Below are 24,852 nucleotides of genomic sequence, written 5' to 3'. Positions count from 1 at the left end.
ATGGGTTGTGTACGTGTGTGGGCGGCCTGCAGCATGGGTTGTGTACGTGTGGGCGGCCTGCAGCATGGGTTGTGTACGTGTGGGCGGCCTGCAGCATGGGTTGTGTACGTGTGTGGGCGGCCTGCAGCATGGGTTGTGTACGTGTGTGGGCGGTCTGCAGCATGGGTTGTGTACGTGTGGGCGGCCTGCAGCATGGGTTGTGTACGTGTGGGCGGTCTGCAGCATGGGTTGTGTACGTGTGGGCGGTCTGCAGCATGGGTTGTGTACGTGTGGGCGGCCTGCAGCATGGGTTGTGTACGTGTGTGGGCGGTCTGCAGCATGGGTTGTGTACGTGTGGGCGGCCTGCAGCATGGGTTGTGTACGTGTGGGCGGCCTGCAGCATGGGTTGTGTACCTGTGGGCGGCCTGCAGCATGGGTTGTGTACCTGTGGGCGGCCTGCAGCATGGGTTGTGTACCTGTGGGCGGCCTGCAGCATGGGTTGTGTACGTGTGGGCGGAATGCAGCATGGGTTGTGTACCTGTGGGCGGCCTGCAGCATGGGTTGTGTACGTGTGTGGGGCCTGCAGCATGGGTTGTGTACGTGTGGGCGGCCTGCAGCATGGGTTGTGTACCTGTGGGCGGCCTGCAGCATGGGTTGTGTACCTGTGGGCGGCCTGCAGCATGGGTTGTGTACGTGTGGGCGGCCTGCAGCATGGGTTGTGTACGTAACTGGTAAATTAAGAATAATAAAATATAACATAAGAACATTTTATAATAAATATTAATGTTTATCTCTGGCACTGGGAGGAGGTGTGGGCTCATGGGCGCCCCTCAAGGTGGAGGCGTTTGGGCACCACTGAAAACTTCTGGAAAATAAAACCGAACCGAATGATAATTTGTAGCCGATGGCCGAACAGGTTCGGTTAGGCTGCCATAAAAAAATAAATGAGGGAATTAGAATCGCAAGAGAATGGAGAAAATGTTTAAAACTTTGAGAGAAAGTAGGCACTGGACCCCAGAGCTTCCGTAAGGAAAACCCGAACAAAAATTGTTGGAACTTACCTCATCAACGCCCTCGCCAGCAAACTCTTCAGAAAGATTACAGCAAGCCTGGAGAAATTCTTGTTTTTTTTTTCTTATTCTCCTCCTCCTTGGGGTAAAGTTAAGGGAAATAGAGGAAGATACACAGACAGGCTGCTCGGGGCGGGAACTTGTATATGCTCCTTGATAACCGGGGATTTGTGAGCCTGCAAAACATTCAAAAGGAATCTCATCCCATTAAAGACTTATTGAGGGATGTGATCCCATGAAGAGCGTCCGTGTGAGGAGAGCGCGATCGCCTTAAGAGGATTTCAAGAGAATTCTATTCTTCCGAAACACTCCGCCAGGAAACACACCGTGTATTGCTTGTTTTTAGTGGCAATAGAATTATCCAAGCGAAATTTTGGTATATGTTTCTCTCATTCACTCTTACACCATATATCTCCTTGCTCAATATTCTTGCCGACAAGCAACTTCAAAACTTGAACAAGAGTGAGTGAGGAGCTCCCAAATTGAATTGAAATCGAACTATACTATACTATTGTCACAGTGGTTGAAGGGGCCCTTGTCCTCTGGGGGGCCCTTGTACCCCTGGGGGGCCCCCTTGTCCCCCTGGGACTCCTTGTCCCCCCCTGGGGGACCCCCTGGGACCCCTTGTCCCCCTGGGGTCCCTTGTACCCCCTGGAACCCTTTGTCCCCCCAGGGGGGACCCCTTGTCCCCCCTGGGGGCCCCTCTTGTCCCCCTGGGGACCCCTTGTCCCCCTAGGGGACCCCTTGTCCCCTGGGACCCCTTGTCCTGGGGCTGTGAGGGAGCAACACACAATATATCAAGCAGAACACTCCACTGTAACCTCCAAACACTTCTTCCACTTGCTCAGGAGTAGACTCCCAACACCTGATATTACATCTGGGCATATCTTGTATGCCCAGACCTAACATTTAGAGTGTGGGGGGGGGGGAAATATTCTCTGAATTTACCTTTTACGCTTGGCATGCTCGCTGGGTTGAGGAGCCAGCGAGGCACAGACAGATGTAAGTGTCTCTACCGACGCCTCAAGGTGAAAGGAGTCGACATAAAAGCCCCCTGGTCTGCGGTAAGCAATCTGGAGGAGAGCTCACTGTTCTAGGCATTAACGGATAATCTCCTGATTTGCCTAAGAGGCATTTTCTTGCTTTATTATGGAGGGAGATTATAGCCGAAATTATTGTGGCGTTGCCTGATAAGGTTTGGGGAGGTGGGGTTCTCTCTCTCTTATCGTAAGAATGTTGAGTGCGTTGAGGAAGTCGGTATGTTTAGTCACACTTCAGGATTGGACCACGCTCCCCAGAGTGTGTTGGTGTTACTGGGGGTGTAGCACGCTCCCCAGAGTGTGTGTGGGTGTTACGGGGGTGTAGCACGCTCCCCAGAGTGTGTGTGGGTGTTACTGGGGGTGTAACACGCTCCCCAGAGTGTGTGTTGGTGTTACTGGGGGTGTAGCACGCTCCCCAGTGTGTGTGTGGGTGTTACTGGGGGTGTAGCACGCTCCCCAGAGTGTGTGGGTGTTACTGGGGGTGTAGCACGCTCCCCAGAGTGTGTGGGTGTTACTGGGGGTGTAGCACGCTCCCCAGAGTGTGTTGGTGTTACTGGGGGTGTAGCACGCTCCCCAGAGTGTGTTGGTGTTACTGGGGGTGTAGCACGCTCCCCAGAGTGTGTGGGTGTTACTGGGGGTGTAGCACGCTCCCCAGAGTGTGTGGGTGTTACTGGGGTGTAGCACGCTCCCCAGAGTGTGTGGATGTTACTGGGGGTGTAGCACGCTCCCCAGAGTGTGTGGGTATTACTGGGGGTGTAGCACGCTCCCCAGAGTGTGTGGGTATTACTGGGGTGTAGCACGCTCCCCAGAGTGTGTGGGTATTACTGGGGTGTACCACGCTCCCTAGAGTGTGTGGGTATTACTGGGGTGTACCACGCTCCCCAGAGTGTGTGGGTGTTACTGGGGGTGTACCACGCTCCCCAGAGTGTGTTGGTGTTACTGGGGGTGTAGCACGCTCCCCAGAGTGTGTTGGTGTTACTGGGGGTGTAGCACGCTCCCCAGAGTGTGTGTGGGTATTACTGGGGTGTAGCACGCTCCCCAGAGTGTGTGTGGGTGTTACTGGGGGTGTAGCACGCTCCCCAGAGTGTGTGGGTGTTACTGGGGGTGTAGCACGCTCCCCAGAGTGTGTGGGTATTACTGGGGTGTAGCACGCTCCCCAGAGTGTGTGGGTATTACTGGGGTGTACCACGCTCCCCAGAGTGTGTGGGTGTTACTGGGGGTGTAGCACGCTCCCCAGAGTGTGTGGGTATTACTGGGGTGTAGCACGCTCCCCAGAGTGTGTGGGTGTTACTGGGGGTGTAGCACGCTCCCCAGAGTGTGTGGGTATTACTGGGGTGTACCACGCTCCCCAGAGTGTGTGGGTATTACTGGGGTGTACCACGCTCCCCAGAGTGTGTGGGTGTTTCTGGGGTGTACCACGCTCCCCAGAGTGTGTGGGTGTTACTGGGGGTGTAGCACGCTCCCCAGAGTGTGTGGGTGTTACTGGGGGTGTAGCACGCTCCCCAGAGTGTGTGGGTATTACTGGGGTGTAGCACGCTCCCCAGAGTGTGTGGGTATTACTGGGGTGTACCACGCTCCCTAGAGTGTGTGGGTATTACTGGGGTGTACCACGCTCCCCAGAGTGTGTGGGTGTTACTGGGGGTGTAGCACGCTCCCCAGAGTGTGTGGGTGTTACTGGGGGTGTAGCACGCTCCCCAGAGTGTGTGGGTATTACTGGGGTGTAGCACGCTCCCCAGAGTGTATGGGAATTACTGGGGTGTACCACGCTCCCCAGAGTGTGTGGGTATTACTGGGGTGTAGCACGCTCCCCAGAGTGTGTGGGTATTACTGGGGTGTACCACACTCCCCAGAGTGTGTGGGTATTACTGGGGTGTACCACGCTCCCCAGAGTGTGTGGGTGTTACTGGGGGTGTAGCACGCTCCCCAGAGTGTGTGGGTGTTACTGGGGGTGTAGCACGCTCCCCAGAGTGTGTGGGTATTACTGGGGTGTATCACGCTCCCCAGAGTGTGTTTGGGTATTACTGGGGTGTAGCACGCTCCCCAGAGTGTGTGGGTATTACTGGGGTGTACCACGCTCCCCAGAGTGTGTGTGGGTATTACTGGGGTGTACCACGCTCCCCAGAGTGTGTGGGTATTACTGGGGTGTACCACGCTCCCCAGAGTGTGCGGGTATTACTGGGGTGTACCACGCTCCCCAGTGTGTGTGGGTATTACTGGGGTGTACCACGCTCCCTAGAGTGTGTGGGTATTACTGGGGTGTAGCACGCTCCCCAGAGTGTGTGGGTATTACTGGGGTGTACACGCTCCCCAGAGTGTGTGGGTATTACTGGGGTGTACCACGCTCCCCAGAGTGTGTGGGTATTACTGGGGTGTACCACGCTCCCCAGAGTGTGCGGGTATTACTGGGGTGTACCACGCTCCCCAGTGTGTGTGGGTATTACTGGGGTGTAGCACGCTCCCCAGAGTGTGTGTGGGTATTACTGGGGTGTACCACGCTCCCCAGAGTGTGTGGGTATTACTGGGGTGTACCACGCTCCCCAGAGTGTGTGTGGGTATTACTGGGGTGTACCACGCTCCCCAGAGTGTGTGTGGGTATTACTGGGGTGTAGCACGCTCCCCAGAGTGTGGGTATTACTGGGGTGTAGCACGCTCCCCAGAGTGTGTGGGTATTACTGGGGTGTACCACGCTCCCCAGAGTGTGTGGGTATTACTGGGGTGTACCACGCTCCCCAGAGTGTGTGGGGGTATTACTGGGGTGTAGCACGCTCCCCAGAGTGTGTGGGTATTACTGGGGTGTACCACGCTCCCCAGAGTGTGTGTGGGTATTACTGGGGTGTACCACGCTCCCCAGAGTGTGTGGGTATTACTGGGGTGTACCACGCTCCCCAGAGTGTGTGGGGGTATTACTGGGGTGTAGCACGCTCCCCAGAGTGTGTGGGTATTACTGGGGTGTACCACGCTCCCCAGAGTGTGTGTGGGTATTACTGGGGTGTACCACGCTCCCCAGAGTGTGTGGGTATTACTGGGGTGTACCACGCTCCCCAGAGTGTGTGTGGGTATTACTGGGGTGTACCACGCTCCCCAGAGTGTGTGGGGGTATTACTGGGGTGTAGCACGCTCCCCAGAGTGTGTGGGTATTACTGGGGTGTACCACGCTCCCCAGAGTGTGTGTGGGTATTACTGGGGTGTAGCACGCTCCCCAGAGTGTGTGGGTATTACTGGGGTGTAGCACGCTCCCCAGAGTGTGTGGTTATTACTGGGGTGTACCACGCTCCCCAGAGTGTGTGTGGATATTACTGGGGTGTACCACGCTCCCCAGAGTGTGTGGGTATTACTGGGGTGTACCACGCTCCCCAGAGTGTGTGTGGGTATTACTGGGGTGTAGCACGCTCCCCAGAGTGTGTGGGTATTACTGGGGTGTAGCACGCTCCCCAGAGTGTGTGTGGGTATTACTGGGGTGTACCACGCTCCCCAGAGTGTGTGGGTATTACTGGGGTGTACCACGCTCCCCAGAGTGTGTGTGGGTATTACTGGGGTGTAGCACGCTCCCCAGAGTGTGTGTGGGTATTACTGGGGTGTAGCACGCTCCCCAGAGTGTGTGGGTATTACTGGGGTGTAGCACGCTCCCCAGAGTGTGTGTGGGTATTACTGGGGTGTACCACGCTCCCCAGAGTGTGTGGGTATTACTGGGGTGTACCACGCTCCCCAGAGTGTGTGTGGGTATTACTGGGGTGTAGCACGCTCCCCAGAGTGTGTGTGGGTATTACTGGGGTGTACCACGCTCCCCAGAGTGTGTGGGTATTACTGGGGTGTATCACGCTCCCCAGAGTGTGTGTGGGTATTACTGGGGTGTAGCACAACTCTCTCTCCCAACACCCTCTCACAGCTCTCCCTCTCGACTGGGTAATTAGTTGTTGTTGTTATAGATTAAGCTACTCGGATCAAGTTCCAAGTAGCACGGGCTATGGTGAGCCCGTAACTTACCTGGCACAGGAGCGGGGCAAGTAGCACGGGCTATGGTGAGCCTCGTGGACGGGAGATGTCTCCCCCTGGGTAATTGTATGGCTACGATTAAGACCACTTCAAGGGAGAGGTGTAGGATTGGAGGGAGAGGTGTATAGGATGTGGCAGATAGTGTTGAGGAGTGGTAGTGTGATGGAGAGAGAGAGAGAGAGAGAGAGAGAGAGAGAGAGAGAGAGAGTGTGTGAGTGAGAGAGTGTGTGAGTGAGAGAGTGTGTGAGTGAGAGAGTGTGTGAGTGAGAGAGTGTGTGAGTGAGAGAGTGTGTGAGTGAGAGAGTGTGTGAGTGAGAGAGTGTGTGAGTGAGAGAGTGTGTGAGTGAGAGAGTGTGTGAGTGAGAGAGTGTGTGAGTGAGAGAGTGTGTGAGTGAGAGAGTGTGTGAGTGAGAGAGTGTGTGAGTGAGAGAGTGTGTGAGTGAGAGAGTGTGTGAGTGAGAGAGTGTGTGAGTGAGAGAGTGTGTGAGTGAGAGAGTGTGTGAGTGAGAGAGTGTGTGAGTGAGAGAGTGTGTGAGTGAGAGAGTGTGTGAGTGAGAGAGTGTGTGAGTGAGAGAGTGTGTGAGTGAGAGAGTGTGTGAGTGAGAGAGTGTGTGAGTGAGAGAGTGTGTGAGTGAGAGAGTGTGTGAGTGAGAGAGTGTGTGAGTGAGAGAGTGTGTGAGTGAGAGAGTGTGTGAGAGTGAGAGAGTGTGAGAGTGAGAGAGTGTGTGAGTGAGAGAGTGTGTGAGTGAGAGAGTGTGTGAGTGAGAGAGTGTGTACTCACCTAGTTGTACTCACCTAGTTGTACTCACCTAGTTGTACTCACCTAGTTGTACTCACCTAGTTGTACTCACCTAGTTGTACTCACCTAGTTGTACTCACCTAGTTGTACTCACCTAGTTGTGTTTGCGGGGGTTGAGCTCTGGCTCTTTGGTCCCGCCTCTCAACCGTCAATCAACAGGTGTACAGATTCCTGAGCCTATCGGGCTCTGTCATATCTACACTTGAAACTGTGTATGGAGTCAGCCTCCACCACATCACCCCCTAATGCATTCCATTTGTCAACCACTCTGACACTAAAAAAAGTTCTTTCTAATATCTCTGTGGCTCATTTGGGCACTCAGTTTCCACCTGTGTCCCCTTGTGCGTGTTCCCCTTGTGTTAAATAGACTGTCTTTATCTACCCTATCAATCCCCTTCAGAATCTTGAATGTGGTGATCATGTCCCCCCTAACTCTTCTGTCTTCCAGCGAAGTGAGGTTTAATTCCCGTAGTCTCTCCTCGTAGCTCATACCTCTCAGCTCGGGTACTAGTCTGGTGGCAAACCTTTGAACCTTTTCCAGTTTAGTCTTATCCTTGACTAGATATGGACTCCATGCTGGGGCTGCATACTCCAGGATTGGCCTGACATATGTGGTATACAAAGTTCTGAATGATTCTTTACACAAGTTTCTGAATGCCGTTCGTATGTTGGCCAGCCTGGCATATGCCGCTGATGTTATCCGCTTGATATGTGCTGCAGGAGACAGGTCTGGCGTGATATCAACCCCCAAGTCTTTTTCCTTCTCTGACTCCTGAAGAATTTCCTCTCCCAGATGATACCTTGTATCTGGCCTCCTGCTCCCTACACCTATCTTCATTACATTACATTTGGTTGGGTTAAACTCTAACAACCATTTGTTCGACCATTCCTTCAGCTTGTCTAGGTCTTCTTGAAGCCTCAAACAGTCCTCTTCTGTTTTAATCCTTCTCATAATTTTAGCATCGTCCGCAAACATTGAGAGAAATGAATCGATACCCTCCGGGAGATCATTTACATATATCAGAAACAAGATAGGACCGAGTACAGAGCCCTGTGGGACTCCACTGGTGACTTCACGCCAATCGGAGGTCTCACCCCTCACCGTAACTCTCTGCTTCCTATTGCTTAGATACTCCCTTATCCACCGGAGCACCTTACCAGCTACACCTGCCTGTCTCTCCAGCTTATGTACCAGCCTCTTATGCGGTACTGTGTCAAAGGCTTTCCGACAATCCAAGAAAATGCAGTCCGCCCAGCCCTCTCTGTCTTGCTTAATCTGTGTCACCTGATCGTAGAATTCTATCAAGCCTGTAAGGCAAGATTTACCCTCCCTGAATCCATGTTGGCGATTTGTCACGAAGTCCCTTCTCTCCAGATGTGTTACCAGGTTTTTTCTCACGATCTTCTCCATCACCTTGCATGGTATACAAGTCAAGGACACTGGCCTGTAGTTCAGTGCCTCTTGTCTGTCGCCCTTTTTGTATATTGGGACCACATTCGCCGTCTTCCATATTTCTGGTAGGTCTCCCGTCTCTAGTGATTTACTATACACTATGGAGAGTGGCAAGCAAAGTGCCTCTGCACACTCTTTCAGTACCCATGGTGAGATCCCATCTGGACCAACCGCCTTTCTAACATCCAGATCCAGCAGGTGTCTCTTGACCTCCTCTCTCGTAATTTCGAACTCCTCCAAGGCCGCCTGGTTTACCTCCCTTTCTCCTAGCACAGTGACCTCACCCTGTTCTATTGTGAAGACCTCCTGGAACCTCTTGTTGAGTTCCTCACACACCTCTCTGTCATTCTCTGTATACCTGTCCTCGCCTGTTCTAAGTTTCAATACCTGTTCTTTCACTGTTGTTTTCCTTCTGATGTGACTGTGGAGTAGCTTTGGTTCGGTCTTGGCTTTGTTTGCTATATCATTTTCAAAAATTTTCTCTGCTTCTCTTCTCACCCTGACGTACTCATTCCTGGTTCTCTGGTATCTCTCCCTGCTTTCTGGTGTTCTGTTATTCCGGAAGTTCCTCCACGCCTTCTTGTTCAGTTTCTTCGCTTCCATACATGCCCTATTATACCATGGATTCTTTTGTTGTTTCTCGGATTTTTCCCTTTGGGCCGGGATGAACCTGTTTACTGCCTCCTGACACTTTTGGGTAACATAGTCCATCATACCCTGTACAGACTTGTCTCTGAGGTCTGTGTCCCAAGGTATTTCACTTAGGAAACTTCTCATCTGTTCATAATTCCCCTTTCGGTATGCCAGCCTTTTGATTCCTAGTTCTTTTTGGGGGGAGATAAGTCCTAGCTCTACCAGGTACTCAAAGTTCAATACACTGTGGTCACTCATTCCCAAGGGCGCTTCCATCTTAACTTCCCTTATATCCCATTCATTTAGGGTAAATATCAAATCAAGCATTGCTGGTTCATCTTCTCCTCTCATTCTTGTTGGCTCTTTGGTATGCTGGCTTAGAAAGTTTCTTGTTGCCACGTCCAGCAGCTTAGCTCTCCATGTTTCTGGTCCTCCATGCGGGTCTCTCTCTGTGTGAGTGAGAGAGAGTGTGTGAGTGAGAGAGTGTGTGTGAGTGAGAGAGAGTGTGTGAGTGAGAGAGAGTGTGTGAGTGAGAGAGAGTGTGTGAGTGAGAGAGTGTGTGTGAGTGAGAGAGTGTGTGTGAGTGAGAGAGTGTGTGTGAGTGAGAGAGTGTGTGTGAGTGAGAGAGTGTGTGAGTGAGAGAGTGTGTGAGTGAGAGAGTGTGTGAGTGAGAGAGTGTGTGAGTGAGAGAGTGTGTGAGTGAGAGAGTGTGTGAGTGAGAGAGTGTGTGAGTGAGAGAGTGTGTGAGTGAGAGAGTGTGTGAGTGAGAGAGTGTGTGAGTGAGAGAGTGAGAGAGTGTGTGAGTGAGAGAGTGTGTGAGTGAGAGAGTGTGTGAGTGAGAGAGTGTGTGAGTGAGAGAGTGTGTGAGTGAGAGAGTGTGTGAGTGAGAGAGTGTGTGAGTGAGAGAGTGTGTGAGTGAGAGAGTGTGTGAGTGAGAGAGTGTGTGAGTGAGAGAGTGTGTGAGTGAGAGAGTGTGTGAGTGAGAGAGTGTGTGAGTGAGAGAGTGTGTGAGTGAGAGAGTGTGTGAGTGAGAGAGTGTGTGAGTGAGAGAGTGTGTGAGTGAGAGAGTGTGTGAGTGAGAGAGTGTGTGAGTGAGAGAGTGTGTGAGTGAGAGAGTGTGTGAGTGAGAGAGTGTGTGAGTGAGAGAGTGTGTGAGTGAGAGAGTGTGTGAGTGAGAGAGTGTGTGAGTGAGAGAGTGTGTGAGTGAGAGAGTGTGTGAGTGAGAGAGTGTGTGAGTGAGAGAGTGTGTGAGTGAGAGAGTGTGTGAGTGAGAGAGTGTGTGAGTGAGAGAGTGTGTGAGTGAGAGAGTGTGTGAGTGAGAGAGTGTGTGAGTGAGAGAGTGTGTGAGTGAGAGAGTGTGTGAGTGAGAGAGTGTGTGAGTGAGAGAGTGTGTGAGTGAGAGAGTGTGTGAGTGAGAGAGTGTGAGAGTGAGAGAGTGTGTGAGTGAGAGAGTGTGTGAGTGAGAGAGTGTGTGAGTGAGAGAGTGTGTGAGTGAGAGAGTGTGTGAGTGAGAGAGTGTGTGAGTGAGAGAGTGTGTGAGTGAGAGAGTGTGTGAGTGAGAGAGTGTGTGAGTGAGAGAGTGTGTGAGTGAGAGAGTGTGTGAGTGAGAGAGTGTGTGAGTGAGAGAGTGTGTGAGTGAGAGAGTGTGTGAGTGAGAGAGTGTGTGAGTGAGAGAGTGTGTGAGTGAGAGAGTGTGTGAGTGAGAGAGTGTGTGAGTGAGAGAGTGTGTGAGTGAGAGAGTGTGTGAGTGAGAGAGTGTGTGAGTGAGAGAGTGTGTGAGTGAGAGAGTGTGTGAGTGAGAGAGAGTGTGAGTGAGAGAGTGTGAGAGTGAGAGAGTGTGTGTGAGTGAGAGAGTGTGGAGTGTGGAGTGAGGTCAAGTTGACAGGTCGCGCCTCTCTCACCGCTAAGAATATGCTTTGTAAGTCTCCCTTAATTCTTAGCTAACACTTGGGTTCTTAAGTTGTGGTTAGTTCTTGTCTGCTGGCTCTTGTTGTTAAGTCATGGTTATCCTGGAGCACAAGTTGTGGTGTTGGAGGGACCCCAGACGCCTGGGGTCCTGGCCTCAACATGTCGCCAAACTTCTTGGGCCAACACTTCCTAAATTATTTGGCTATGGAACATAATGCAACGTAAATCCTTCTTCTTCTTTGTCTCCTCCTTTCTTCTCCTAACCACTTGGACTGGACGGTAGAGCGACAGTCTCGCTTCATGCAGGTCGGCGTTCAATCCCCGACCGTCCAAGTGGTTGGGCCCCCGTTCCCACCCCTCGTCCCATCCCAAATCCTTATCCTAGCCCCTTCCAAGTGCTGTATGGCTTGGCCCTCTCCCCTGATAATTCCCTTCCCCTTCCTCTTTCTTCTTCCTGGTGTTGGTGTTCTTAAGGGAGCCGTGTCCATGTGTGGGTATTTGGAATTTTCAAATAAATTTCTAATATTCCTCTCAATGTTGTTAATGAGTCAGGGGTTGTAGCCAGTGTTCTATCTTGGTGGTGGACGAGACACGACACTTGTGTGTGGGTTCCCAGGCCCCCCTCGGGGTCCTGGACACTTGTGTGTGGGTTCCCAGGCCCCCCTCGGGGTCCTGGACACTTGTGTGTGGGTTCCCAGGCCCCCCTCGGGGTCCTGGACACTTGTGTGTGGGTTCCCAGGCCCCCCTCGGGGTCCTGGACACTTGTGTGTGGGTTCCCAGGCCCCCCTCGGGGTCCTGGACACTTGTGTGTGGGTTCCCAGGCCCCCCTCGGGGTCCTGGACACTTGTGTGTGGGTTCCCAGGCTCCCCTCGGGGTCCTGGACACTTGTGTGTGGGTTCCCAGGCTCCCCTCGGGGTCCTGGACACTTGTGTGTGGGTTCCCAGGCCCCCCTCGGGGTCCTGGACACTTGTGTGTGGGTTCCCTGGCCCCCCTCGGGGTCCTGGTCACTTGTGTGAGGGTTCCCTGGCCCCCCTCGGGGTCCTGGACACTTGTGTGTGGGTTCCCAGGCCCCCCTCGGGGTCCTGGACACTTGTGTGAGGGTTCCCAGGCCCCCCTCGGGGTCCTGGACACTTGTGTGTGGGTTCCTGGCCCCCCTCGGGGTCCTGGTCACTTGTGTGAGGGTTCCCTGGCCCCCCTCGGGGTCCTGGACACTTGTGTGTGGGTTCCCTGACCCCCCTCGGGGTCCTGGACACTTGTGTGAGGGTTCCCTGGCCCCACTCAGGGTCCTGGACACTTGTGTGTGGGTTCCCTGGCCCCTCTCGGGGTCCTGGACACTTGTGTGTGGGTTCCCTGGCCCCTCTCGGGGTCCTGGACACTTGTGTGTGGGTTCCCTGGCCCCACTCAGGGTCCTGGACACTTGTGTGAGGGTTCCCTGGCCCCCCTCGGGGTCCTGGACACTTGTGTGTGGATTCCCTGACCCCCCTCGGGGTCCTGGACACTTGTGTGAGGGTTCCCTGGCCCCACTCAGGGTCCTGGACACTTGTGTGTGGGTTCCCTGGCCCCTCTCGGGGTCCTGGACACTTGTGTGTGGGTTCCCTGGCCCCTCTCGGGGTCCTGGACACTTGTGTGAGGGTTCCCTGGCCCCTCTCGGGGTCCTGGACAGTCATGTACTGCAATAACCAATCACTGCTTGAGTTGTTGTCATTAACGAGGTCTTATAGTTCTATTATTAACGATAACTTGTGTTGTAATAAGTAATGTGTTCTTATTATGTATTGAATAGTTAAGCATTTGCTAATATGGTAATGGCATTAACCATATATATTGTCGCAACTGGTAATCATCCCTTGTGACGTGACAAATAATTCTCTGATGAGTTACAGTTTATGTTGAGGAGGCGTTGAGTGACGTGTGGTTGTGTTGCAGATATGGCGGCGGGAGCACACCTGGGCGCTCCTGACTCAGACGAGATCGACTACATCCCCAAGCACACGGCGGCGGCCTCCCCGTCCCCGGAGACCCGCGCCTCCCGCCTCCCCAGTGTCCTCACCTCCCTGGAGATCCCGCCCTCCTACCTGGAGGAGATCTTGAGGTCGGAGAAGTCTGTGCTCAAGTCTCCTGAGAGTATCCAGCAGCGACAGTTCGATCCCCAACTGCACACCTACAACCGCGACTACCAGCACGCTCTTCCCTACAACGGACAAATATACCAGCAAGACCACCAACATCAGGGACAGTATTACGAAGGTAAACACCATTTTGAGCCGAATTCACAGCATCAAGAAGACCAGCGCCGTAATTCTATGGCTAAGAACTTTGCTGGTCAGTATTATAAAGGTCAACACGTCCAGCACCCACACACCCAACACCAGCAGTATCTAGACCAGAAGCATCAGCACCAGAACATGGACTCGCCTGTGTACGGCGGGGCGCTCGACGGCACCAACGGTGCGCACACCGGTGGCGGCCCCACCCGCGGCCTCTACACTGGTGGGGTTTACACCAGGATGTTCTACACCGGCGGTGATTCAACCTTCGGTGTTTACTCTGGCGCTGTTCCGTCCGACGTTGTGTACTCTGGCCGTGTTAACTCTGGCGGCGTGTACACTGGGGGTGTCAAGGCTGATGGCATTTACTCTGGTGGTGAGGACACTTACGGTATCATGAAGCCTCTGGGTCCCCACTCTCAGTGGTCAGATGAGAGCAAGCAAGATTACCCGGGTGAGGTGCTGCAGGAGGTGGAGACCACGTCACTGGGGCCCAGATTCGACAGGAGTCTCCCGAGGAAGGTGAAGGTTCAGGCGGGCAAGACGGCAGAGCTCGCCTGCAGGGTCCTCGACAAGGCAGAAAAGAAAGTAAGTAACCATATTCATTGATTTTATATAATTATTTTTTCGTTATATATATAAAGGAAATTAGTTGAAGCTAATATTTACTTGACTCACAAGAATAGTTATGGCGGCCATAATGTTGGGCGGTGTGTGTGGCATTACATTAATCTCTCGACACCAACGCTGTTCCTGAAATATTATTGGAACAGCTTTAGCAGAGTAAATCTAAGACACAAGGCGTGTCTTAGACTTAAATCTAAGACAAATCTAAGACAAATCTAAGACTTCTAGTGAAGAAAACTTGAAAATGTTAAAATGAGAGATGGTATGATACAGACGCCTCATGTGTACTCATCCTTACTGCTATCACCAGCTCAAAGATCTAAACACAACAGAAGAGGGTCGTTAAAATAATTATATATTGTCATATACTTAAAATAATTCGGAATCTCTTAGAAGTGACTAGTAATAATTCGTATTATTAGTTATTACATATACGTAATGTGATGTGTGGAGAGCATCAAAGCCCTCCGGTACAGTTTCCAGCGACTGACACACACCTCAGATCACGAACGACCTTCAGTAAGCCCATGTTGTGAATACTTGATTAATCGATTTTTTTTCCAAGACGTAAATGAAGAGCTTTTGATATTAACAGTACAAACAATTGTGGACAATAATTTGACGCAAGTCATCTGCCTCCATTCTGAAATATCCGAGCAACATTTGCAACCCTCCACAATTACAGCACCCTGCTCGACTCTATTAATTTACAAGCTGCTCTATACAATCTTTTAAAAACCTTCTTAAAAACCGAATAATTCGTCTGGCATTGAGAACTTGCTTATTACAGAATTCAGAAACACATAATCAGCAGCTCTGTTAATATTAAAGGAAATTCCTAGTGGAAAACGTACATTTAAATTTCCTACATTAAGAGTATTGTTGCAAACAGAAAAAGAGTATTGAGGCACTGTCCCCCTGGAGTAAGAGGCGTCTCTGGCCTCTCAGAGACTGTACCAGGCAGGGACATCATACCTACAAAGGTGCATTACTACACTATCCACGTCGACACTCTGATGTACCAGGCAAGGACATCATGCCTTCAAAGGTGCATTACTACACTATCCACGTCGACACTCTGATGGGCCTCGTCCCAAGTCCAGAATAATTTGTGTGCCGAAATATCCCCACTGGGATTATTGAAGACATAATTCGACACTGGACACACACTCCCTCTGGTGACCCGAGGAGTCCACCACTACACCTCCACTCTCACCTCGACTGTGTTAAAGTGGTGGTGTATAGACCCGGGACCAGCTTCCCAGTGGTGCTTGTATCTAGCGTGGACTTTACAACTGGCTTTCCTGACTGCAAAAACATTGGTATGACACGAGTATTAACAACACTGGCATATAACCAGGGGTGTCACAACACTGGCATATGACCAGGGGCGCCACAACACTGGCATATGACCAGGGGTGTCACAACACTGGCATATGACCAGGGGGGCCACAACACTGGCATATGACCAGGGGGGCCACAACACTGGCATATGACCAGGGGTGCCACAACACTGACATATGACCAGGGGGACCACAACACTGGCATATGACCAGGGGCGCCACAACACTGGCATATGACCAGGGGCGCCACAACACTGGCATATGACCAGGGGCGCCACAACACTGGCATATGACCAGGGGGGCCACAACACTGGCATATGACCAGGGGGGCCACAACACTGGCATATGACCAGGGGCGTCACAACACTGGCATATGACCAGGGGGGCCACAACACTGGCATATGACCAGGGGTGCCACAACACTGGCATATGACCAGGGGGGCCACAACACTGGCATATGACCAGGGGCGCCACAACACTGGCATATGACCAGGGGTGTCACAACACTGGCATATGACCAGGGGGGCCACAACACTGGCATATGACCAGGGGGGCCACAACACTGGCATATGACCAGGGGGGCCACAACACTGGCATATGACCAGGGGCGCCACAACACTGGCATATGACCAGGGGCGCCACAACACTGGCATATGACCAGGGGGGCCACAACACTGGCATATGGCCAGGGGTGCCACAACACTGGCATATGACCAGGGGGGCCACAACACTGGCATATGACCAGGGGTGTCACAACACTGGCATATGACCAGGGGTGTCACAACACTGGCATATGACCAGGGGTGTCACAACACTGGCATATGACCAGGGGCGCCACAACACTGGCATATAACCAGGGGCGCCACAACACTGGCATATGACCAGGGATGTCACAACACTGGCATATGACCAGGGGGGCCACAACACTGGCATATGACCAGGGGGGCCACAACACTGGCATATGACCAGGGGGGCCACAACACTGGCATATGACCAGGGGTGTCACAACACTGGCATATGACCAGGGGGGCCACAACGTAAGCTCCTACATCGTTTCGTGAGGTTCTAGTTTGAGAACTTCTTGTAAGGTTGTACGTTTCTTCGTAAAGTATCGTTAAGAGAATAATGTAGGCTCACAGTTCCCCTCTGAGTCTTGGGGTTAATGGCTGGTGGAAATGCTTAACTACAGTTTACATCAACAGGTGTCATGGATCCGACACGGGGACCTGCACATCCTTACTGTAGACGAGTACAAGTACAGCTCGGACAAGCGGGTGTCGGTGAGGCTGGAGGAGGAGCGCAAGGAGTGGGTCCTCATCATAGACAATGTCAAGGAGGAGGACTCTGGCATGTACGAGTGTCAGGTCTCTGGCAAATCCGTCCTCAGCTTTATCGTCAGCCTCGAGGTTGTAGGTGAGCGCTGTGTGTGTGTGTGTACTCACCTAGTTACTCACCTAGTTGTGTTTGCGGGGGTTGAGCTCTGGCTCTTTGGTCCCGCCTCTCAACCGTCAATCAACAGGTGTACAGATTCCTGAGCCTATCGGGCTCTGTCATATCTACATTTGAAACTGTGTATGGAGTCAGCCTCCACCACATCACCCCCTAATGCATTCCATTTGTCAACCACTCTGACACTAAAAAAGTTCTTTCTAATATCTGTGTGGCTCATTTGGGCACTCAGTTTCCACCTGTGTCCCCTAAACACACCCCTAGGTGTGTGTGTGTGTGTGTGTGTGTGTGTGTGTGTGTGCGTGCGCGCACGCGTGTGGGTGGGTGGGTGGGTTGGTGGGTGTGTGTGTGTGTGTGTGTGGGTTTGTGTGTGTGTGTGTGTTTACTATTTTGATTTAATATTTGTATCGGCAGAATCGAGCTATTAGCTCTTGGACCCCGCCTTTCTAACCAATTTTTTCTCTTATGTTAATTACATATATTTTTCTTCACACACACACACACACACACACACACACACTTACACTCACAAGCCGCTCCCATTAGACAGCATTCACCATGCAAAAATTGCGCGGGTATTTGCGTGATGAGGGCGCTGGTATAGTGGCTGGCCTGTCAATTATGTTGGTCTCCACCCCACGCCCAGACCTGCGCCAGGAACATTACTTGCTGGTGCCTCTGGTGTCGCCACACACACACACACACACACACACGGTGACTGACAAGTGTTGTGTTGGGGTAGTGTGTGTACCCCTGTGAGCGGGGGCAGGCCGCAAGTGCACCACCACTAAGGTCACCTCTGGAGCCTGTGCTCTTCCTGCCACGCGTAAATGACCCGAGAGTTTATTGACGCTCCAGCAGGCACCAGAGACTCTCATAAACTGGTAGGATACATTTATCAGATTACGAGGAACCGATAAACATCCCAAGATCATTTAGAAACTTTGGAGGAGGAGGTGTTAGAACACTACTTAGTACGTGAGAGCATCTTAGTCTATATATACCCCTTGCCACACCCTCCCTCCCTTGCCCCCTCCATCCCTCGTAACTCTGGGACGAGCCTCGTCGCAAACTTCTGAACCTTTTTCAATTTCCTTATGTGTATCTTCAGGTGGGGGCTCCATGATGGGGCTGCGTACTAGATAACTTGTCTCACATTAGGCAGTGTAAAGCGCCCTAAATGCCTTCCTACTTAGGTTTCTGAATGATGTTCAAACTTTTGCCAGTGTACTCTCGTTATCCAATTTATATGTGCCTCAGGAGTTAGATTAGATGTTACGTCCACTCCCAGGTCTCTTGAATCATCACAGGTAGGTAGTTCCCCTTCTTTGTGTACTGTCCCTTTGGTCTCCTGTCACCTAATCACATTTCCATAACTTTACATTTGCTTCAGTAGCTATTTCTCTGACCATCTCTGCAACCTGTTAAAGTCTTCTTGGAGGATCCTGCAATCCTCATCTGTCACAACTCTTCTCATTAATTTTGCGTCATTCAGGAACATCGACATACAGGATTCGAACCCTGTAGACATTTCGTTCATGTATATTAAAAATAGAACTGGTCCCAGCACCGATCCTTGAGGTACTCCACTCGTTACTGTTCGCCAGTCCCACTTCTCGCCCCCTTACTGTTACTCTCTGGCTCCTTCCTGTTAGGTAGTTCCTTACCCCATGCTAGGGCCTTTCCGCTTACTCCCACTTGCCTCTCAAGTTTGAAAAGCAGTCTCATGTGCGGTACTGTATCGCACACCAGCTTTTGGCAGTTCAGAAATATACAGTCTACCCAGCCATCTCTGTCCTGCCTTATTGTTGTTAATTTATCATAGAATTCCAGAAGGTTGTTAGGCATGATTTCCCTTCTCTAAACCCATGTTGGTGTTTGTTTACATACCTAATTTTCTGTGTGTAACCAGTCTTAACCTGATTATTTTTTTCAAATACTTTACAGGGGATGCTCGTCAGTGATACTGGTTTGTAGTTAAGTGCCTCTTCCCTATCGCTTTTCTTGAAAATCGGTACAACATTTGCCTCCTTCCAGCAACTGGGCAATTCTCCCTTTGTAAGTGACTCATTAAAGATCCTTGCCAGAGGTACGCCGAGGGCCTGTGCTGCCTCTTTTAGTATCCACGGTGATACATTGTCCGGTCCAACTGCTTTAGTTTCATCCCGTGTTGTTAGTTGTTTTATAACACCTCTGCTGTCATCTTTATATCTGATAGTCTTTCATCTAAGGTAATCTCTTCTAACAATGGGAGCCGCTCAGGCTCGGTTGAGAACACTCCATGGAAACTGGCAGTCAGTGCCTCGCAGATTTCCTTTTCGCTTTCCATATATGTCCCTTCTGTTTTCCATTGTGTTGTCACTTGGTCGTTAGCCAACATTTTCCTTCCTATATGACTATGTAGTAATTTAGGTGGCTTTTTCGCTTTGATAGCATATCGTTCTCATACTAGTCTTATGTTAATGTAATCGTTTCTAGTTCTGTTGCATCTATTCCTGTTGTTCTCTTTACTTCCTCTACTCCCTCCTGCTTCAAATTTTTGCTTCCTGACCTTTTCTCTTAAACAATAGGTTATTATATTACCACCTACTTTTTCCCCCCTTACTGTTGCTATAAAACTCTCTTCGGCCTCCTTGTATTTCCACTTGACTTGCTCCATCATATCTTGTACTTTTTTCCTCTTAGTTCAAGTGTGTGTGGATGTGTACATATGCATATCTGCAAAGTTGGACCATGTATTGCATGAGTTTCCAAAAATGCCTCTGAAATTAATCAACCCACTATAACATACTGTTGTGTCAATAGGAGAGTAACACTGAGCACAGCTGCTTGATACCTGGTTGATGGAGTTCTGGGAGTTCTTCTACTCCCCAAGCCCGGCCCGAAGTTAACTTGTGAGAGTTTGGTCCACTAGACTGTTGCCTGGAGCGGCCCGCAGGCCCACATACCCCCCACAGCCCGGTTGGTCCGGCACTCCTTGGAGGAAACAATCTAGTTTCCTCTTGAAGATGTCCACGGTTGTTCCGGCAATATTTCTTATGCTCGCTGGGAGGACGTTGAACAACCGCGGACCTCTGATGTTTATACAGTGTTCTCTGATTGTGCCCATGGCACCTCTGCTCTTCACTGGTTCTATTCTGCATTGTCTTCCATAGCGTTCACTCCAGTACGTTGTTATTTTACTGTGTAGATTTGGTACCTGGCCCTCCAGTATTACCTGTAACATTTTCCTTACAAAGTGTGCTATCGTGAAGGTGTTGAGTCACTAAACGTGAACATGGCTCCCACGACAACTTCCTCCATTTGCTGCACCTTGTACATTTTGGATTTTATTATTATTATTATTTTAGGATAAAAACCCTCATACTTATGTATTTGAGAGATTGATGTAAGGAATTAACACGAAGTCTTTCGCACTCTCCTGAGTGCTTTGTCAAGGTCTGAGTGTATGACTAGGACCAGACTTACATTTCAACGTCTAATGAGGCTGTTATCCTGGGTCCTGTCCTCTTGGCCTTCTTGATAATTATAGAGGTGACTATACATATGTATATTTACATATATATGTACGTATCTAGGTATATACGTAATCTATAGTACGGGGAAATAGAGGTGACTTGGTCAGGTCACGAAGAACAAGAGGACTGGTGTCAATTCCTTACATAAATCTCACAGATACACAAGTGAGTTTTTGTCCCATGTTATTTTGTCTGTGAGAAGAGATTACCATTATTATTATTATTATTATTATTATTATTATTATTTTTATTGAGAAACTCGATAGTAGCCATGAGAAGGATTCGAACCTGCACACTGGGTACTCCCAAGCATACGTCCTAAACCATTCATGTCGTGGCTGTGTGTGTGCAGGTTCGAGTCCTCGTCACGGCTCCTGTGGATTTTCTTGTTGATACATCACGTTAATGTGACTTATGCGTGTAAAGAGAGGCGTTGGGGGCAGACCTGTACTACCAGAGGTAGAGTGCCTGCTGGCTGTGCCTGCTGGCTGTGCCTGCTGGCTGTGCCTGCTGGCTGTGCCTGCTGGCTGTGCCTGCTGGCTGTGCCTGTTGGCTGTGCCTGCTGGCTGTGCCTGCTGGCTGTGCCTGCTGGCTGTGCCTGCTGGCTGTGCCTGCTGGCTGTGCCTGTTGGCTGTGCCTGCTGGCTGTGTCTGCTGGCTGTGCCTGTTGGCTGTGCCTGCTGGCTGTGCCTGCTGGCTGTGCCTGTTGGCTGTGCCTGCTGGCTGTGCCTGCTGGCTGTGCCTGCTGGCTGTGCCTGCTGGCTGTGTCTGTTGGCTGTGCCTGTTGGCTGTGCCTGTTGGCTGTGCCTGTTGGCTGTGCCTGTTGGCTGTGCCTGTTGGCTGTGCCTGTTGGCTGTGCCTGTTGGCTGTGCCTGCTGGCTGTGCCTGTTGGCTGTGCCTGTTGGCTGTGCCTGCTGGCTGTGCCTGTTGGCTGTGCCTGCTGGATGTGCCTGCTGGTGTAATGGTCTGTTGTACAAGACCTAGCATCTTTCCTTCCCCCTTCCCACTTTTTCCCCTCTGCTCATCCCTCCCCTCCCCTTATTTCCTTCCCCATTCCCCTCCTTTTTGTCGCACTCTCAAGCCAAACGTCCCTTTCTTCCCCAGTCTTCCTTCCCCAAGCCTCCGCCTTCAGCCTTGTTTCCCCAACCATTCTTCACCTTATTCCCTCTCTCCCTCTCTCCTCTATAGCCATTGACAAATTATGGGCAATGAACTCAGCCCATATGAGCTGGAATGAGCTGGAAATCTACTGGAGGGAAACATACCCCTTCAGGGCAGGCCTATAGCCTATCCTGGAGCTCGATCGGTGGAAACCAGGGAGGCCTAGTGGGCGGGTTTAGGACCTGGCACTGATTGGCTGGACCAAGGCCCTAGAACCGAACTTTTGAAATCATTGACTCTAGACTTGGAGAGGCGAGGTTTATTGGGCGTAGGAAACTAGTTGTGGGTGGAGCTATCGTCCACTGGTAAGCTTGTGAGTTAGTGTCTTGAGAGGTGACTTGGACAGGTCCAGGTGACCTGGACAGGTCTAGGGGACTTGGATGAAGCTGTCAACATCTGTGGCTGGTAATTGAAGGATAAGGTAATGTGTGTGGCTGAGTTGTGGTACATCTGTAATTGCACCCTTTTATTTGTCTCATAGGATGTATTAACAGTTAGGATGTCATTTCGTGTCATTGTTTGAATAAAGTTTTATTATTGATCATTTAGAATTTAGCTCAATTCCCCTATCTTTAGTCTGAGCCATTAGATTTCTCATTTTCATACTGTATTTAGCAGGTCTCTATGTTTTCCTTCACTTAAGGATAATAAAAAGATGTTCCCTGATCCCTCGGTATGTAAAGAATTTCTATAAATCATTCCCAAGCATCAATTGCCAAGATTCCTACGCCCTTCAAGTTCATAATTATTGGTCTTTGTCCGCCCTGGGAGATCAATAAAACCAGGCACATTCAGTCACCAGAAAGGGTGGTGGCAGCCCTAAGTATTATTCATGTATTAAATCATAACCCTTTATTTGTAGCTTTCCCCCCCATTTAGTGTTTCAGTTTAACAGCTGGCAGTTGAGTGAGGGTCACAGTGTGCTTGGCAGCAGTGTTAAGCTGGTTGGTGGTTGTGTTATAGATTCAGCTACTCGGAACAAGTTCCAAGTAGCACGGGCTATGGTGAGCCCGTGGTGGACTTACCTGGCACAGGAGCGGGGCTGTGTATGTGTTAAGCTGGTGTTTTAAGTGAAAAAGCGGAGTATCAGTCAGGTATTACACTGGCTGTGCTGGCTACTCTGACTGGCCTTCAGTGGAAGCCTTAGGACCAAGGGAGGATTCAGTTGAATTCCCACTTGGGCTGGACGGTAGAGCGACGGTCTCGCGTCATGCAGGTCGGCGTTCACTCCCCGACCGTCCACAAGTGGTTGGGCACCATTCCTTTCCCCCCGTCCCATCCCAAATCCTTATCCTGACCCACTTCCAAGTGCTATATAGTCATCATAGCTTAGTGCTTTCCCCTGATAATTCCTTCCTTCAGGTTTCATTGCTTTGGAATCGTGGCCAAGTGGTTTAGGGAGTATACTTGGGAGTATCAGTGCAGGTTCGAATCCACTTCATGCCACCTATTGATTTTTCTCAATGATACATAATGCTAATTTGATTTCTTAGTGCATTATTATTAATTATCATTATTATTATTATTATTATTAATCATTAAAACTAATCCGGTACCATATTTAGAGCAGTTCCTTGTTAGCACTAAGACGCCCATTACAATGTGTGTAATTATGAACTCCATCACTGAATTTATATTCTCCTCCTCTTTGTAATTTTGGTAAACTCTTTTCCGTGGTTGCCATGGACGCCGTCGTTGCCATGGACGCCGTCGTTGCCATGGACGCTGTGGTTGCCATGGACGCCGTCGTTGCTATGGACGCCGCTCACGACGTTGTTGCCATGGACGCCGTCGTTGCTATGGACGCCGCTCACGACGTTGTTGCCATGGACGCCGTGGTTGCCATGGACGCCGTGGTTGCCATGGACGCCGTGGGTACAGTGCCCAGAGCGGAGGTGGTTCACGGGCCGGGCATCTTCGTCCACCGGGGCTCAACCATCAACCTCACCTGTGTGGTAACTCACGGTACCCAGCGACCCGTCTACGTCTACTGGTACCACTACGACAAGGTACGTCTACTGGTACCTTTGTGGTACATACCACCAGCATACGAGGGAGACAGAGGGCAGAAGAAAGGAGAGGGAGAGAGAGAGAGAGAGAGAGAGAGAGAGAGCGCGAGAGAGAGCGAGAGAGAGCGAGAGAGAGCGAGAGAGAGCGAGAGAGAGCGAGAGAGAGAGAGAGAGAGAGAGAGAGAGAGAGAGACATGTGGCCAAGCAACTCCCGCTTAAATATGCATATCATTAACTGGTTTTCACTCAGGATGCAAATATGACGAGAGGTTTAAGTGAGGCTGTGAGTGAGAGGGAGGAGGTAATAGACAGCTGCCAGGACTGTGGCGAGGGACTCGAACCCCCACACCAAACACGTGTCGTGGCTGCCTGGAACGACAGACACTGGGGGTTTGGGTACCTGGAACGACAGACACTGGGAGTTTGGGTACCTGGAACGACAGACACTGGGGGTTTGGGTGCCTGGAACGACAGACACTGGGGGTTTGGGTACCTGGAACGACAGACACTGGGGGTTTGGGTGTCTGGAACGACAGACACTGGGGGTTTGGGTCTCTGGAACGACAGACACTGGGGGTTTGGGTGCCTGGAACAACAGACACTGGGGGTTTGGGTGCCTCTAACGACAGACACTGGGAGTTTGGGTGCCTGGAACGACAGACACTGGGGGTTTGGGTGCCTGGAACGACAGACACTGAGGGTTAGGGTCTCTGGAACGACAGACACTGGGGGTTTGGGTGCCTGGAACGACAGACACTGAGGGTTAGGGTCTCTGGAACGACAGACACTGGGAGTTTGGGTGCCTGGAACGACAGACACTGGGGGTTTGGGTGCTTGGAACGACAGACACTGGGGGTTTGGGTGCCTGGAACGACAGACACTGGGGGTTTGGGTACCTGGAACGACAGACACTGGGGGTTTGGGTGTCTGGAACGACAGACACTGGGGGTTTGGGTCTCTGGAACGACAGACACTGGGGGTTTGGGTGCCTGGAACGACAGACACTGGGGGTTTGGGTGCCTCTAACGACAGACACTGGGAGTTTGGGTGCCTGGAACGACAGACACTGGGGGTTTGGGTGCCTGGAACGACAGACACTGAGGGTTAGGGTCTCTGGAACGACAGACACTGGGGGTTTGGGTGCCTGGAACGACAGACACTGAGGGTTAGGGTCTCTGGAACGACAGACACTGGGAGTTTGGGTGCTTGGAACGACAGACACTGGGGGTTTGGGTGCCTGGAACGACAGACACTGGGAGTTTGGGTGCCTGGAACGACAGACACTGGGGGTTTGGGTGCCTGGAACGACAGACACTGAGGGTTTGGGTGCCTGGAACGACAGACACTGGGGGTTTGGGTCTCTGGAACGACAGACACTGGGAGTTTGGGTGCCTGGAACGACAGACACTGGGGGTTTGGGTGCCTGGAACGACAGACACTGGGGGTTTGGGTGCCTGGAACGACAGACACTGGGGGTTTGGGTGCCTGGAACGACAGACACTGGGGGTTTGGGTGCCTCTAACGACAGACACTGGGAGTTTGGGTGCCTGGAACGACAGACACTGGGAGTTTGGGTGCCTGGAACGACAGACACTGGGGGTTTG

The 24,852-nt window shown here is 51.3% G+C and overlaps 1 protein-coding gene across 1 annotated transcript in view; it reads left to right on the top strand.

The window, feature by feature from the left end:
* The window catches only part of LOC123761386 (uncharacterized), a 348,122-nt gene that overhangs the window by 317,984 nt on the left and 5,286 nt on the right, over nt 1-24,852 (top strand). Inside the window, exons 2-4 of the mRNA XM_045747399.2 lie at nt 12,802-13,730; nt 16,315-16,525; nt 23,121-23,248. Of these exons, the coding sequence (XP_045603355.1) occupies nt 12,804-13,730; nt 16,315-16,525; nt 23,121-23,248 (1,266 nt within the window). The 5' untranslated portion in view covers nt 12,802-12,803. The remainder of the gene's footprint in view (nt 1-12,801; nt 13,731-16,314; nt 16,526-23,120; nt 23,249-24,852) is intronic.

This window comes from Procambarus clarkii, chromosome 7, assembly GCF_040958095.1.
Source record: "Procambarus clarkii isolate CNS0578487 chromosome 7, FALCON_Pclarkii_2.0, whole genome shotgun sequence".
In the NCBI taxonomy this organism is placed as follows: domain Eukaryota; kingdom Metazoa; phylum Arthropoda; class Malacostraca; order Decapoda; family Cambaridae; genus Procambarus; species Procambarus clarkii.
Note: the sequence above shows the minus strand (reverse complement) of the source record. Positions and strands in the feature narration are given on the sequence as shown.